At 42.7% G+C, this 14497-nt stretch overlaps 1 protein-coding gene across 2 annotated transcripts in view; it reads right to left on the minus strand.

The window, feature by feature from the left end:
• Positions 1-14497, minus strand: part of WDR48 (WD repeat domain 48) — a 45579-nt gene that overhangs the window by 5546 nt on the left and 25536 nt on the right. The window contains exons 8-17 of one of the 2 annotated variants that reach the window (XM_033132236.1): positions 13850-14074; positions 12156-12230; positions 11183-11285; positions 10276-10373; positions 5296-5403; positions 4857-4953; positions 4262-4357; positions 2004-2109; positions 950-1037; positions 242-277 (exon numbers count right to left, since the gene is read on the minus strand). In XM_033132236.1, the coding sequence (XP_032988127.1) occupies positions 242-277; positions 950-1037; positions 2004-2109; positions 4262-4357; positions 4857-4953; positions 5296-5403; positions 10276-10373; positions 11183-11285; positions 12156-12230; positions 13850-14074 (1032 nt within the window). The remainder of the gene's footprint in view (positions 1-241; positions 278-949; positions 1038-2003; positions 2110-4261; positions 4358-4856; positions 4954-5295; positions 5404-10275; positions 10374-11182; positions 11286-12155; positions 12231-13849; positions 14075-14497) is intronic. The other variant, XM_033132237.1, reaches the window with a different exon arrangement.

Below are 14497 nucleotides of genomic sequence, written 5' to 3' on the forward strand. Positions count from 1 at the left end.
GAAATACAAATGGCCAATATGAAAAGATGCTTACCCTCACTACAATTAAAAAAAAACCAACAACAACGTATTAAAACAATGAGATAATATTTGCCTATCTTTTAGCATAGATTAAAAGTATCCAGCGTTGGTGAGGGTGTGGGGAAACAGGCACTCATATACTGTTGGTGACAGTGTAAACTGACACAGCCTTTGTTGGGGGCAATTTGGCGATATCTATCAAAATTTAAAATGTGCATACCCTTTGATCCAGCAATTCCACTTCTAGGAATTTATCCTAAAAAGTACACAAAGATATATGTACAAGGATGTTCACTGAAGCATTGCTTGTAATAGAAAACATTGGAAACAACCTAATTGTCCATTAATAGGGGACTGCTTAAATAAATTATGGTATATTTCTACACTGGAATACTATACAGTCATTAAAAAGCAATAATCCTTATGTGGAGACATGAAAAGATGCTCAAGATATATTTCTAAGTGAAAAAAAAAACCAAGTTGCAGAACAATATGTGTAATAGATCTTGTACAAAATAAAATGAAATATATATGCATATACAGATAATATATGCTTATGTATGCATAGAAAAAAGTACTAAAGACCAGGCACTAAACTATTAATAGTATTACTGCTGGGGAGAAGGACAGGGAGTGAATGGAAGAGAAGGAGTGATTGAGAAATGGATGGGAGTTTCACTTTATTCACTTATTTTCTTTAATAAGCATATATTATTTTATAATGAAAAAACCCACAAAGATGTAAACAGATAAACAAATAATTATCAACACTACTTCTGCAACTTTCGAACTTCTGGAAGCAGGAGAGGACTCCACTTGGCAGCCTAGCTTTTATTAAAGTTTCAAGTTACATAGTCTAAAGTGGTTCTAAATTTCCTTCATGATTTGGAAAAAGTAAAAGGGCAAAGTGGGAGTGCAGGACACTTACATCCACAGTGATGTCAATTACCCATTGTGGCACCGTCTCATTGAGAAGCATCGACTCAGTCTCACCTCCGGAATCTCGGCAGAGCAGCCTGCACACATCCATCAGGTAGTAAGTGACACAAGCACAGATGACAAAATCACTGTTACAAACATTAGATGGAGGGACCCTTACACAGTTAATTTAGGAAAACCCCCACTTAGCTGAGGACATAAAGTGCAGCCAGGCCGATTGACTCACTCAGCTAAGAGGGACAGCAGGCCCTAATACTCAGGTCCCTGGATTCCAAGGCCAGGCATCCACTACCGCTGCCTTTCTGAATCATTGGGTGATGAAAGGAAACTGGGTGCAGGCAGAGCACTCAGCAAAGGTCCCCTGCCAGGGCTATAGTGCATGGCACAGGCCTCCACAAATAACAAGGGTTAGGATATTTTTGGTAACCACACTCTAAGGAAAGCACCATAAAGGAAGAGAAGTCTGGGCTCCAGGGCGAGACAAGCATTTTCCTTGTGGGGCCATACGGAACTCTAGTGAGCTCTCCCCACGACGCCCCTTGGGCCTTGCTGGCTCCGGATGTAAAGCCAGTCTGCCTCTTCCCTGCAGAGCCTCCAGAAGGGCTGCCTCGCACCGCAGGTGGGGCCAGAGTGGGCGCAACAGTTCCCAGGAGCAGCCTAGTCCGTCCTGCCTGACCCAGCTTGATGGAAGTTACCTACTCTGACGCTGTCCTGCGGTCAGGGACTTCTGGTGATGCCATCTGTTCCCTGACCCCGGCAGTCATGCTGGGTGAGAGAAAGTGAGAGTTTCCTGCAGAAACCACTAGAGAAGCTGCCTCGAGGCAAAGGAGCAACCTCATTTTAACACTAGAGGCTCAGTTCTCAATTAGAATGTGGTCTAACAGTACCAGACACTTAACTATCTTATGGAGATGGAAAAGCTTCCAAATCCCTGACACCCCCAGATATTAGTAGTAAATAATTTATAACATCTGCCTGAATCAATGCTTCTTAGTAAATGGAGTGCTTTCGCAGGCAGGGCCTCCAGCCCTCCTTACTCATACCTGAACAGTGTGCGACCTCCAGCTTCACCGAAGATCACAGGGGTGTGGGGGGGCACTTGGAAATAGCCGTTTCCCTTCTGTACTCGGTTCTCCTGCTCCCCATTTACTGGGAAAAGATGCAGATGATGTCAGATGCAGAGTTAGTGCTAAGAATGCAGATTCTAAACATTGTGTTTACACAGGCTTCAAACACTGTAAGATTTTTAAAGTCAAAAGTCTTATAAGTCAGCCAGAGTCAGACATAAAGGCAAAAAAACGAACCAAAGTTAAATTCCTAAAAATAAGAAATATGACAACTTGTGATGTACCTCATGAGAAATGACTGCATTTTAGAGGGTTTTAATAGAACAGATTAATGATTGAGATTTGAAACAAAAACAAAACCATCGACTTAAGCCTAGGACACCCTGTTTATAAATGGCGATCTACTTTTTTTTTTTTCAGTAGAACATCAAGCTCAGAAAAATTTCTTGTGCCAGAAAAAAAAATTATGTTTATATTTCAGTAACTAATGGCAGAGCTATCAGTGAAAAATAAAATCCCCAAAGAGGTCACAATTCCACTTTTATTGTTCTCTACAGATTTCATTTCACTTTCTTTGTGATCTTTTGACCAAAGGGCAGCTGACCCCCACTCAAATGCCAACTTGTCCATAAACCCTTCCCTCATGAATCTGGAAGCCATCTCAGCCTCTGAAATCCCACAGCACTTTCCTAACCTCTTACAGAATCCAGCACTGGTCGCTGATCTCATGCTTTATGTAAATAACTCTCTGTTCTACCAGAATGGCAGGCCCTGGAGGATAGAGTCCAAGGCCATTTATCTTCATTACCCCTACCTACAACTCACTGCAGGCCTCTGAACACTTGAGCTGCTCAACAAGTATAATCTAAGTAACTCTTACGTAGCCAGTGAGCACGGAGCAGGTGCAGATTATCAGACAGGTAAGAGTGTGCAATGAGCTGAGCTCTGGCTGCGGAGATGGGTGGGCCCTCCATTGCCTTTACTGTGGCCGTTTGATTTTAGGATGATTTGGGGTTTCCTGTCACTTTCTTGAGTCCTCCAACTAAAGCCTTGATCCAAGGGGTGCTGACTATAGCACTGTTTCTTGATTACTTAATCTTTATCGTCTGCTTGGGCCTCTGAGGGCATCCTGTCTGTCATGCTATAGGTAGAGGACAAGCCACGAACAGGAAATGACAGACCCACAGCTATAGAGCCGCTTAACGGCAGAGCCCACACCAGAACCCAGCACTCTCAGCTCTCTATGGAGAGATCTTTCTATTGAGTTTCTCTGGCTCGCAGTTCACTGTACAATTATGATGGGAAGCAAAGTGGGCCAGGTGACATAAAAGAGAAGCCACCAAGTGTGGGGTTAGTGCCCTCTCTCTGACAGGGACAACAGAAGACTGGCTTTCAGGGAAGCATGTCATCCTTGCAAAAGACATGACAAAAATCATTACAGATGAATCAGTCAGCCAGGACGAAGTCTCTGGCAGGAGGCCGTCATCGCTGCTGACCACCAGGAGTGTGCAAATCTTCAGCAGAATCTTCTGAGAACCCAGACTCTTAAGGAGAGAAAGCCCCCAGGAAGCAGGCAGAACACAAGGACTCTTCACCCTTTTCCCTTTTCTGTAATCAAACCGAGCCAAACTCACACATTCAAAACATATTCGCCTCTGCTGCCCAGAGAAAGCTGCTGCCGTTGCCTACGGCACACACAGCTTTGGCATGTCCTCAGTGACATTAATTCTTTAAACATACTTGTTCACTTCCCCTGACATTTCTGAGTTGCAATTTGATTTTTTTGAAACATTCAGAGCCCAAATCAGGTAGCTCATCAGAGTAGGTAACAGCAACATTTCAGGCCAACGCGAAGTATCATGACTACATAGGGACAAACCTGGCTTTCTGATGCACCTAATTAACTAGCTTTGGAGGTAAATAGAGCATATCCATGGATACTCTGAGAAATAGCTTTGGAATAAGCCTGCTAAGCTGCCTACTTTTAAGGACAAAGGTCATTGGACGATATAAGGTTTATTCTATCTTGAGCAGTTTCACTGACTGAAAGCTCCTTGAATCCCAGTGAAGACGGGATGGAGGTTCTTACTTGGAGATGTACAAGGGAGGGCAATGAATTGAGCACACTACAAATATTATGTCACAATTCAGCAAATGCTTAAAATGGTTCTTAAACGAGTCTCTTTCACTTCTGAGTAATTTTTAATCAATTATCTTGATATAAAAGCACGAACCATGGTTTACTTCATTTTCTTCTTCATCCATTGGATTCACATGTGTTCGAGGCCAATATTCTAGGAGGGCCTGGAGTAAAAGTCCTCCTAAGTTCACTGCAAAAGAGTTGATTAAAAAGAAAATTAATGGAAAAGAGAGTTGGTAGTTTTTACCTAAAATAGAAGGAAAGAAATACAAAATTATAAGTTTTCACACATTCTGGATGTTAAATTCTCAACCCAATGCCAATGATGTTTAAATATAAGACTTTAGAGATTTTGCCAAATCTATTAAAATTTTATCTTAAAATGTTCACAGCAATGCTATTACAGAGCAAACAGATAGATATCCTGTTGGGTTATTCAGATAGAGCCATTCTTTAAAAACGAACAAACATAAACAGGAGTTGCATTCATTAAAGGGCTAGTTCCATATACAGCCACTAAAACTGTTATTTGTACACATCAGGTGTTTCTACATGCTACATTCTTAGGAGAATGCTGACCAAAGAGATCAATAAAACAGAACAAACTTTTATAAAGATGAGCACATAGCAGAACACAGCACAGACCCACCTTCTCTTTCGCAAGGAGGAAGAGAAGGACACAAACTCACGTTTTGGATCGGACCCGTCTGGGCTGCTGAAGCCAGCATCTTTTGCAGAAACCCAAGCAGCAAAACAGTCACTCTCATCCAAAGTAATAGTCAACATCTGTCAAAAAAAAAAAAAAAATTAAATTAAAAAATATCTTAGTGGCATTCCACTGGAATATATTCCAAATAAATCTCTAAACCTTCATTTATTTGTACTATTTAAAGCGCTAAGACACAGATTCAGGAACAAAATGTGCTTCACGGGATTCAATGCAACTACTATTTACTGGGATACCAAAGGCATTTAAACTGCATTTTGCAAGTATTAACATGCATTTTTTTTCACTTTCATACTTAAAAACATAGGACTGTAACTAATAATACTTAATTTGTAGCTATATAGCTATATTAGAAAATTTCAACTATCCCAAATTGCACAAATTATCAATTGCTACCTTACCCCTGTTTTTAAGTCTACTGAGAACCAATTTGGCACATACACCATCTTAAATCTTTTCTTAATTTCATCTTCAAAATCCACTTTGCCCAGATCTTCAACTTTACACGCCTATACATCAAAAAGAAAATATGACAAAATTAAAATTATCAAAATTAAGTGGCAAATTAATTCGATTCTGACTTAGCTCTTCAAAATTTTATACATTTGCACATTTGTCTAAATAAACTGGAGTCTCAAATATATTTCAAAAAGAAGGTAGCCAAATATTTTTATCTTACAGCTTTTTTCCTTTAAGTAACTATTAAAAATTTAAATTTAAGAAACCTACAAAATATTCTCTTTGGAAACTGTAATTTAATTTTGCTGATATTGATATAATATACTACCACACTCACCTGGAAGCAATGTCAAATGAAGCAAAACAATCTTCAAGGAACAAATAACAGTTACTAAGTTATTAAATAACTTTAAGACATCTCTGAGGCTACCTTCTGATAACAGCTGTGATACAATTTGTAGTTTCTCTTTCTTGACCATTCTCATCCTTCCTTGTTCTCTCTCGATCCCTAATATATGGGCTCCCCAAAAGCATGCCCTGAACTTCCTCTGGTGCTATGGAGCATATCAATCCCGAACAACTCATCTCAATCCTGAAGCATATCACAGAATGCTCTTTCCACCTCTTCATCCTAACAGCAACCTGGCTCTTTCCTCAGGGTCCCAGTTCTTCCGTCGTTTTCTCAAAGGGTGACTGCTTCTTCTCCTACCTCCCACTGCTCCTTATTGGCACAGAGAGACCATTATCCATCATCTCTATGTAAAAACTCCTTTTTCTCTGAGGAATGTCATTTAGCTACAGTAAACTACCCGCTTTCCTCACTGCTACTAGCAAGCTGTGGTCACTCTCCCTCACTATGGACTTGAGCTCTAGTTCAATGCCTTGCAGTCCATCTTGAGTTCTTGCTTTCATACTGGACAACACAAAGGACATGTTGGCCTCTCAAACCCTGACAACATTCCTGCTATAAATGTATGATCTCCAACCTCAACTGGATCATTACTGCTACCCGGGATGGCTTCTGCTTCCAGTCATTTCTCCACACCTGACTCTACTCTCCTCCTGTCTTTGACCTTCCTACCTCCCTCACTACCCTCAGCATGTGACTCTGAGCTCTACTCCTCAAAAAGAAAAGCCTTGACAAAATTCTCTTAACTTTCTGCTACCATTCTCCTGGTGGACGGAAAACAGTGGTCCTTCTTGCTGTGCTCTGAATTTCCTCACATCTCGCTTCTTGGGGACCTTGTCTCTTTATAGATCCTCTCCTGTCTCTACTGGCTTCTTCCCAGGAGCAGTGAACCACATTCAAATTTCTCCCACCTGAAAAATTCCTGAACGCCGAAACAAAACGTTCCTTTGAGCCGCTCATCCCTAAACCCTCTCCAGCTACTGCATCTTTCTGTCCACCTCACCGCAGTCAAATTTCACCAAAGAGGTCTCCACTCACATTCCGTTTCTTCACCTCCCAATCACCACTCAACCCACCCCGTCTGGCTTTTGCCCTTGGGACTCCCTAGAGACTGCTCGCCCCAGACACCATCCTCTTCACTGGTTAAGAAAACATGCACATTCCACTCCAGATTTTCCACGAACTCTCAGTGGGCCAATGCTGCTAACCATACGCTCCTTTCAGAAATGCCTCATTAGTTCTTAAGCTGCCACTGACTCTTGTTTTCTTATCCCTTTTTATTATACACCTAAGTGGCTTCCTCTTTATCTAACAATTCCTGAAAGGGCAACGGCCAAGTTTGTTCTTCTCAGTATAGATGTGTCCCTTGGAAACGCTGCCATTTTCCATGACTTTACAATCCCCAGGCTGGTGACTGGGGAACCCATTTCTCCAGCCCAAGTCTTTCATCTGGGCATTAGCTATAGAGCTGTCTGCCCCGCACACACCTCTCCAGAATCCCACTCAACTCAGATTCACTGTCTTCGCCAGCACGTGTCTTTCCTCTAACAACCCACTTTCCGTCTTGTATTCCCTATATCACTTCCACTCACCAAAATGTTTACTCCAGAAACCTGGGATTCACCTCTGCTCCTTCCTTTCCTTCACACGCCCTTTGATTCAAGCACCACTCTCACGTACAGGCCTAAATATCTTTCTAATCATTCTGTTTGTTCCCCATCCTCTTTGTTCCCACCCTAGTCCAGATGAATATCTGGTATTTCCCCTCTAGTAGTGCAAAAGCCTCCTAACTACTACCATGTGCCAGCCACTATAAATACTTCTTGAACATCCCCTTAATATCACCAGGAAATAGGTACGAGCACATTTTTGGAAGAGACAGAGGCTCCAAGAGGTTCAGCATGTTCTGAAGCTCGCTGGGCTAGTAGCCGGCAGAGCCAAGATGAGAGCGCAGCTCTGCCCAGCTTTGAGCCTCTGTCCCTAACTCCCCCTGACTTCCTTTTTGTGTAATGCTATGTTCATTACGTCCACTCACTTGCGCTGCAATCTTCAAGGACTAGTGTCTGAGTATGGGAAGCTGCCAGGGACACAGAAATGCCAGTCACGGTACATGCCAACTCAGTGTCCCAGCTAAGCAGAACTACCTCCCATTCAGACAGCGGGACTCTACTGAGGCTTCGGCTAATTAGACCAAGACGACATCAGACCCATAGGAACAAAATCAGTAAGTCAACCCACAAAGAAGAGCTGGCCCGATTAGATTTTGTTAGAGCTTCTGGGGAGCCTCAGGTGCTGGGCAGCATGAGGTGAAGCCAGCCCCAGGGCGGACCTCGGGCCACATTAGTGGTGGAGTATCCAAGCTCCTGCCGAGGCCGCCTCCCTCCCCCACCTCCACGGGACTCCATTCCGAAACAAATGTGAGTTTCTAGTTCCCTGATAAGCATTTCTCTATTGTAGAGAAAAACCAATACGACTTTTGGAGCCTGCTGCAATTCAACTTTCCACTCAACTAAGCCCTGTTGTTCTGAAGCCATGCTCACCAAGCAGCTGTTTTGTAATGTGACTTCCCACACAGTGCCTCACAGGGAGGAAAGTGTTAGGCCTCGGTTTCTATTCAGACAGCCCTCTTTTCCCAGAAAGTAACATTTATCTTCTTCTTTAGCTCCAGAAGTTAACTTAAATGAGTATTTGTTCCTTACAAACGAGAGCCTAACCAAAACCCCAGATCTTTTCAATTCTTCCTTTATAATGTATCTAACACCTGTCTTTTCCTTTTAGATTTCCCCCAAAGCATCATGCTTCAGACAAGTGTCTTCCAGCTTCTTTCCTATTACACATACTAGTACTGCTTTGAATATGGGATTTTCCTGCTCTAAAACCATTTAAGATTAAGATTCTTTAAGGAGTATCAAAGAAAGGCCAACTCTGCGGCCTGCAATTCAAGACTCTTTGGGAAATGACTTGGATCTCATCTTTCATGCTTACACCCTTAGGACTGACTCCCTTAGACTCAAGCTCCAATTACACAAACTGCTAACCTGGCCCTAAATAAGCATGTACCTTCCCTCTTCTGTGCTTCTGTCACTCACTCCTTCTTCCTAGGACACTGTGCGAACAGAGCCCCAAAAAGCAGTTTCCAGGCTCTCAGCCTCACATAGAAAGGTGCTGGCTCAGGTAGTAAATGGCCATCGACTGTGATCAAATGGCCATCAGCTGTTGGCTAGTTGGCCGTCAGCTGTAACCAGTGAGCCATTGGGCACTAATATAATTGCCATGGCTATGCTAGCAGCAAAAGGGGGGGCTAGCAAGAAGTTGGTGGCTGAGCCTGCAAGCGGCACAGTGAGGGTTGAGAATTGTGTTGCTCCTGCTTCCTGTGTCTCCAACCCAGCCGCCAGCGAGAGTATAGTGGTGTGACTCCCCTACTTATGGCTCCGTGGGTGTTCCTTTTTGGCCTCACCATGTCCTGCGTTCTTATGTGGGGAGCGGGACCAGAGACCCCGCCTGACACCCCGCACGACAGACACCCTCCCACTATTCATCTGCTGGAATCCTTTAGGCCCCTGTTCAAATGATTTCTTGACCACGAAGCTCTCCTGATTTCTCCGGTCGTAAGTAACTGCCTGTGTCCATAAGCTACCCTGTGATCTGTTTAAGGCTTTCACATTCCCCCGCTCTTGCCCCTCCTACCAGAAGGGACAGACTTATCTGTCATCTATGACGCGCAACACAGTTCTCTGCACACAATATTCATTCAACATTCATCCAGGAACTATCTGCTGAACAAATATACCAACAACACTAAGAAGCGGCATTTGTCAGAACTTCTCTAAAAGCAAACTTTTCAAACTCTCTACACACCCCCCAGCGCTACTGACAACGTGGCTGAGCAGCTTCATACCCCTCAACTGTCTCAGCGGGGTCACCGTAAGATGATCCAGGGCTGTAACCGAGGCTCACTGTGCTGGACGGAAACCCGGAGAAACAGCCACACTTAGCTGTGCCCTCCAGTGGCTCCCAACCCGGGCGATGTTGCCTCCTCCTTCCTCCTTCCACCCCTCAACATCGGTCAATGTCTGGAGACATTTTGGGTTGTCACAACCGCAGTGGAGGGGCGGTGACTGGCATCTAGTGGGTGGAGGCTGCTAAACATCCTACGGCACGCAGGACAAGGTCACACTCCTTCTCACCCCCAGCAAAGACTTATCTGGCCCAAAATGCCAACAGTGTCAAGGATGAGGAACTCTTACGTATTCATTTTCAGGTAAGGCAGCACGTAACACAGTTCGTAATATACTAAACAGAGAAAATGGTTCCATTCAAATTTTAGGTATTTAAAAAGACAAACTATGGCCTTATCTAACATTCACATAAGAAAGTATCCACCCCCCGCCCCAATAAGGTATTATTACAATTAAACCTTAATTTATAAATTTATTATCTCGGTTTTTTACAATAAAAAAATAAATGGGATACATGATCCAGTAACCTATATTTAATACAAAAAGATACTCACCTTCAATACATCCCAATATGCCACATTATTATTGGTATCTTTGGTTAATATATGCCTCTTATCATTAAGAATGTGGCACTGAATAATACTAGCACCCCCTAAAGGAAAAAAAACCCACACAATTAACAAAACAATCCTTCTACTATTCAAATTCACAGTAAGGCAATCATTGTTAACTAGTATGTGACAGAACATAAATCATACTAGCTACAGGAAGGAGAAGGCAAACCAGAAGACTATACATACTTATATTCAAGGCAATTTAAGGCCGATTTTAATAATAGATTATAGATTAAAGACTCCTCACTTCAAAGAGCCGACAGTGGAAAACTGTTAAGGGCAAGCAGTTTTATCCCCCGGGGAAAAGTCCAAATGATGACAGGAAACCTCTGAGGTAGCCCCTTTTCCCACTAACTGTTGTGTCCTATCTTCCGTCTCTTTGATGCCTCCTGAAGTGACATTCTATTCTAAAGGTGACAGCATGGACATGACACTCAATGTCGCATTCAATATTCTAATCCCCAACTCTGACATTCAAGTCAGAGGTGCCATTCCAGCTGCAGCACATAGAATTCCAGGACCAGGTCTGACCTTTTCTGGCTTGCGCCGAAAGATAACATTAAACTCTATGTATTTTTCAAAATGGCTGTTGGCTTTACCAAGATCATGACTATTCTGATTTAGGGTAAAAAGATTAACTCAAGAAAGCCCAGTTTTTAAAGTCACTAAATAGCAGTTTTTAAATGCTTTTCTTCTATTAAAAATACACCACTATGCTATTAAGAGTCTTTTGCTGACACTAGAGTTACATTTAAAGGTAGGTCATCTCCTTTATTTTTGTCAATCTCTTAGTAACTATAATTAACCTAAATAAAAGGCACCATAACCTTCCAATTTCCTTACTCACCTTTAATAACCTGGTCAGGTTGTGTACAAAGGGGTGTTATAGGATTTGTACAGTCATTGTCATAATCTCCAGAGGCTCTAAAGTTATGAATTCCCTTCAACGTCTGAAGGAACAAAATTCATTATTTAATCATTTTATGCTTTATAAGCTTTGCCAATCTGTTTAAAGTGGCAAGAAAAACAAAGAACAAACAAATGAGAAAAACCCAACGATAACAACATCAATCAAAAAATTGTTACAAAGTACAATTATATACCATGATTAAAAAAAAAAACTACAACAAATATTAAGAAGAGCATGTTGTCTTTTTGGAGAGAACATTAGGCAATCTTCCAGGTAAACTATGTTGATCTCAAATTGGCACAATGAAATTTAGACAAGACATATAACATTTTTTATTAGTACAGGAATAAATGCAAGCGCTTCTTTTTTGTTATCCACAATTGGTAAGCAAGAAGAAAACTAAAATCTTCTTTAATTAAGATTTAAGAATAGTACTTTTGATGACTCTTCTCTGCTCATCCTCTATTTCTACTCCTGTTCTTCATGTTGAGAAGAAAAAGGAAATGAATCTGAAAGCACAATTTTCTGCTTTCTCTCTGTTTGGAAAAACAGAATCCTAGGAAGTTTCCCTGCTGTGCTGGCACCTGTGCTGCCTACTTCCAAATGCAGCAGCAAGAGGTCAGAAGCTGTACTAATATTTACTAGTTGTATCAGGCTACAGTGCTTATTCTAGCATATCAAGTATACTTCTTGGCTCCTGACAAAGAAGTCAGAAGCTTTGAGTATTACTTTAATTCTAGACAACCCTTAGGTTCACACCTGCATTCATAGAGGCTTCCAGATTTTTGCCACTGTCCAAAGCATGCTGCGAGTCAGGTTCATACTGAGCATTTGCTACTGCTATGTGGCAGGTCTGTGACAACAAACCACATGTTATAATCCTTTGCCAGGTGTACAGTGGCTCACTTACCCACTTATTTACTGTAGATTTAGTTGTTGCAACCCAGATTGCAGGAGGGGGATCAGCTGACCTATCCAGCTCCATCTGAAAACAAAGCATAAAAATAATTGCTTTGCGGAATGTTGACTCTTTTGAACTGCCAGGAAGAGCTATACATTATTAAATATCAACTCCTTCATTCATCATTTGTGCGCTGACTATACCATGGCCTGGGTTAAAAGCTAGGGACACACAGTGAATGAGGGAGTCTGTGCTAAACAGATTCACGGTCCTATAAAAGTACAATAGGAGAGGGGTGACTTCTCACCAAAAACAGTGGCTTAAAGTTTTAAGTGTGGTTAATTTACGGGATCTAAATGGATACAATCAAAAGGATGACTTACCATAATTTTTTGTTTTTGTGTTCTTTCTTAACAAAGACGTATGTTTCTTTTTTCTTTGAAAATGTTTGTAGTAAAAAAAGAAAAACCATTCGAACACCACAACAAAAGCGAAAAGGACCCATGTAATTCAGTCCCCTCACCTACGGGGAGTACACTGTGTGTCTTCCTGTATTTTTAAAACACTATACATGTAAAATACACAACTACCCATACATTCATGCACTGTTTTCCTGGACAGGAAATTGCAGGTGTGGAGTTGTGGAGACGGGACTGGACTCCCAGCAAGCAGGAACCCTCTTCAGTTCAAAGTGATGTCCCTTGTCACACACGGTTCCGTGTGCGCTCAGTTCATTTTCTCCACAGCCAGGAGATCCTGGCAGCTGCAGGACTCACAAGGCAGTGTTTCCCCTTCACACCTGTCTCGCCCATCAGCCTGCTTCCTGCACACCAGCTGTGTTTGTACAATTTCAGCCCCAACTCGCTTGCTTCTCTGAAGGCTTATTGGTCTCGTCCACTAGGTTGGCCCTGTTTCTAAGTGCTGTACTTGGCCAGTTTTGTATAAGCTCCTAGACTTGGGCGTCCTCTCAGCGGTCTCATTCGACCTCTGTTCCCTGTCAGTCCTTCCTCCTAGACCGTGGTATGGGTTTCAGGTATTGCTCAGTTTCATAGATGATGGCTATTTGTAGTTCTGTTTCCTGCTTTCCTTGTTTTCAGATGATTTCTGAGAAGAGGGGTTAGTGTTGTCTTTATGCCTCCATTTTAAATCTGGAAATTTCCTCACTGTTGTTTTAATGTGTAATTCTGTGACTAACAGTGAGCCTGATCTTGCCATATGACGACTGGCCATTTTTGACTCTTAGCAGGTGTCAATACGGACGGCTTCTCAGGTACCCTTTTACTCACACCCCGATAGACCCTGACTATCAGAATCAGTTTGCGGCAGTAATGGCGTGGAGTACAAGCCAGCTTATTGCCTTTAGGCTCCTCTTCCACACCATCCCTCTCGAGGCACTGGACACCTCGCTGCTTTGCTGTTCTCACACAGATACCTGAACCCCTCATATTCCTCCTCTAAGGACAGGCTAGAAAAGCCAGGTGATCTCAGGAGCAATGCGGGGCAATCCCACCAGGATTCCCTGGCAGGAGAGCCCGGCATCCCTGATGTACCCAAGAGGTCAACATTTCTTCCAGGTGACTAACCAAAATGTTAAGATATCTTTTTGATAACCCCACAGTTGATTCATGTATTAATATAGCTTTGGCTGTGTTTGGCTAGCACATGGAACAATCTTAATTATAAAACTGAAATATATGACATACCTTGAGAACTGGTGCTTTTTCTTCGCAAATGAGCACTCGAATGTCAGGGCTTCTTAGGTCTGTACAATAGATCTTCCGGTCCCTTCCTCCAGAATACACGTGTGTGAAGGCGTCGTTGACTTGCAGAGCCCAAACACCTTCGTCATGGACTCGGTACGTTGCTATACATCTCTGCTGACCAAGGGACCAAAGGCGAATGGTCCCATCAGAACTGCCGGAAAGGCACTGGGAACAAGGAAAGTTAAGGTTAGAAACCAGCCCCGAAGTTCCTGTTTTCCTGTGCTTTGCACTTGGCTTCTCTCCTCACTCCACGCTGTCAAACATACACCTCTACTCACCTATGTTCCCGCCTCTGAAAAAGACTTCTGACAAGCTTGCACCACAGGTTGAAATGACCAAAGGCAACTCAGCATATGCTCAAGCAGGGGAAACCTCTGAACAAAAGTGCCTTCATCCTCTCTACGTGGCCACCTGCAGCATTAGCATCCCCTGGGAACTTGTGACAAATATAAATTCCTGGATCCCACTCCAGACCTAATGAGGCAGAAACTCTGATGGTCCAGTAATCTGTGTTTTGACAGGCTCTCCAGGTCATTCCGGTACACTACGTTTGACAAGCATGCACTAGGCCAGCAAGCCTTTTGGTGC

Source organism: Rhinolophus ferrumequinum, chromosome 17, assembly GCF_004115265.2.
Source record: "Rhinolophus ferrumequinum isolate MPI-CBG mRhiFer1 chromosome 17, mRhiFer1_v1.p, whole genome shotgun sequence".
Classification (NCBI taxonomy): domain Eukaryota; kingdom Metazoa; phylum Chordata; class Mammalia; order Chiroptera; family Rhinolophidae; genus Rhinolophus; species Rhinolophus ferrumequinum.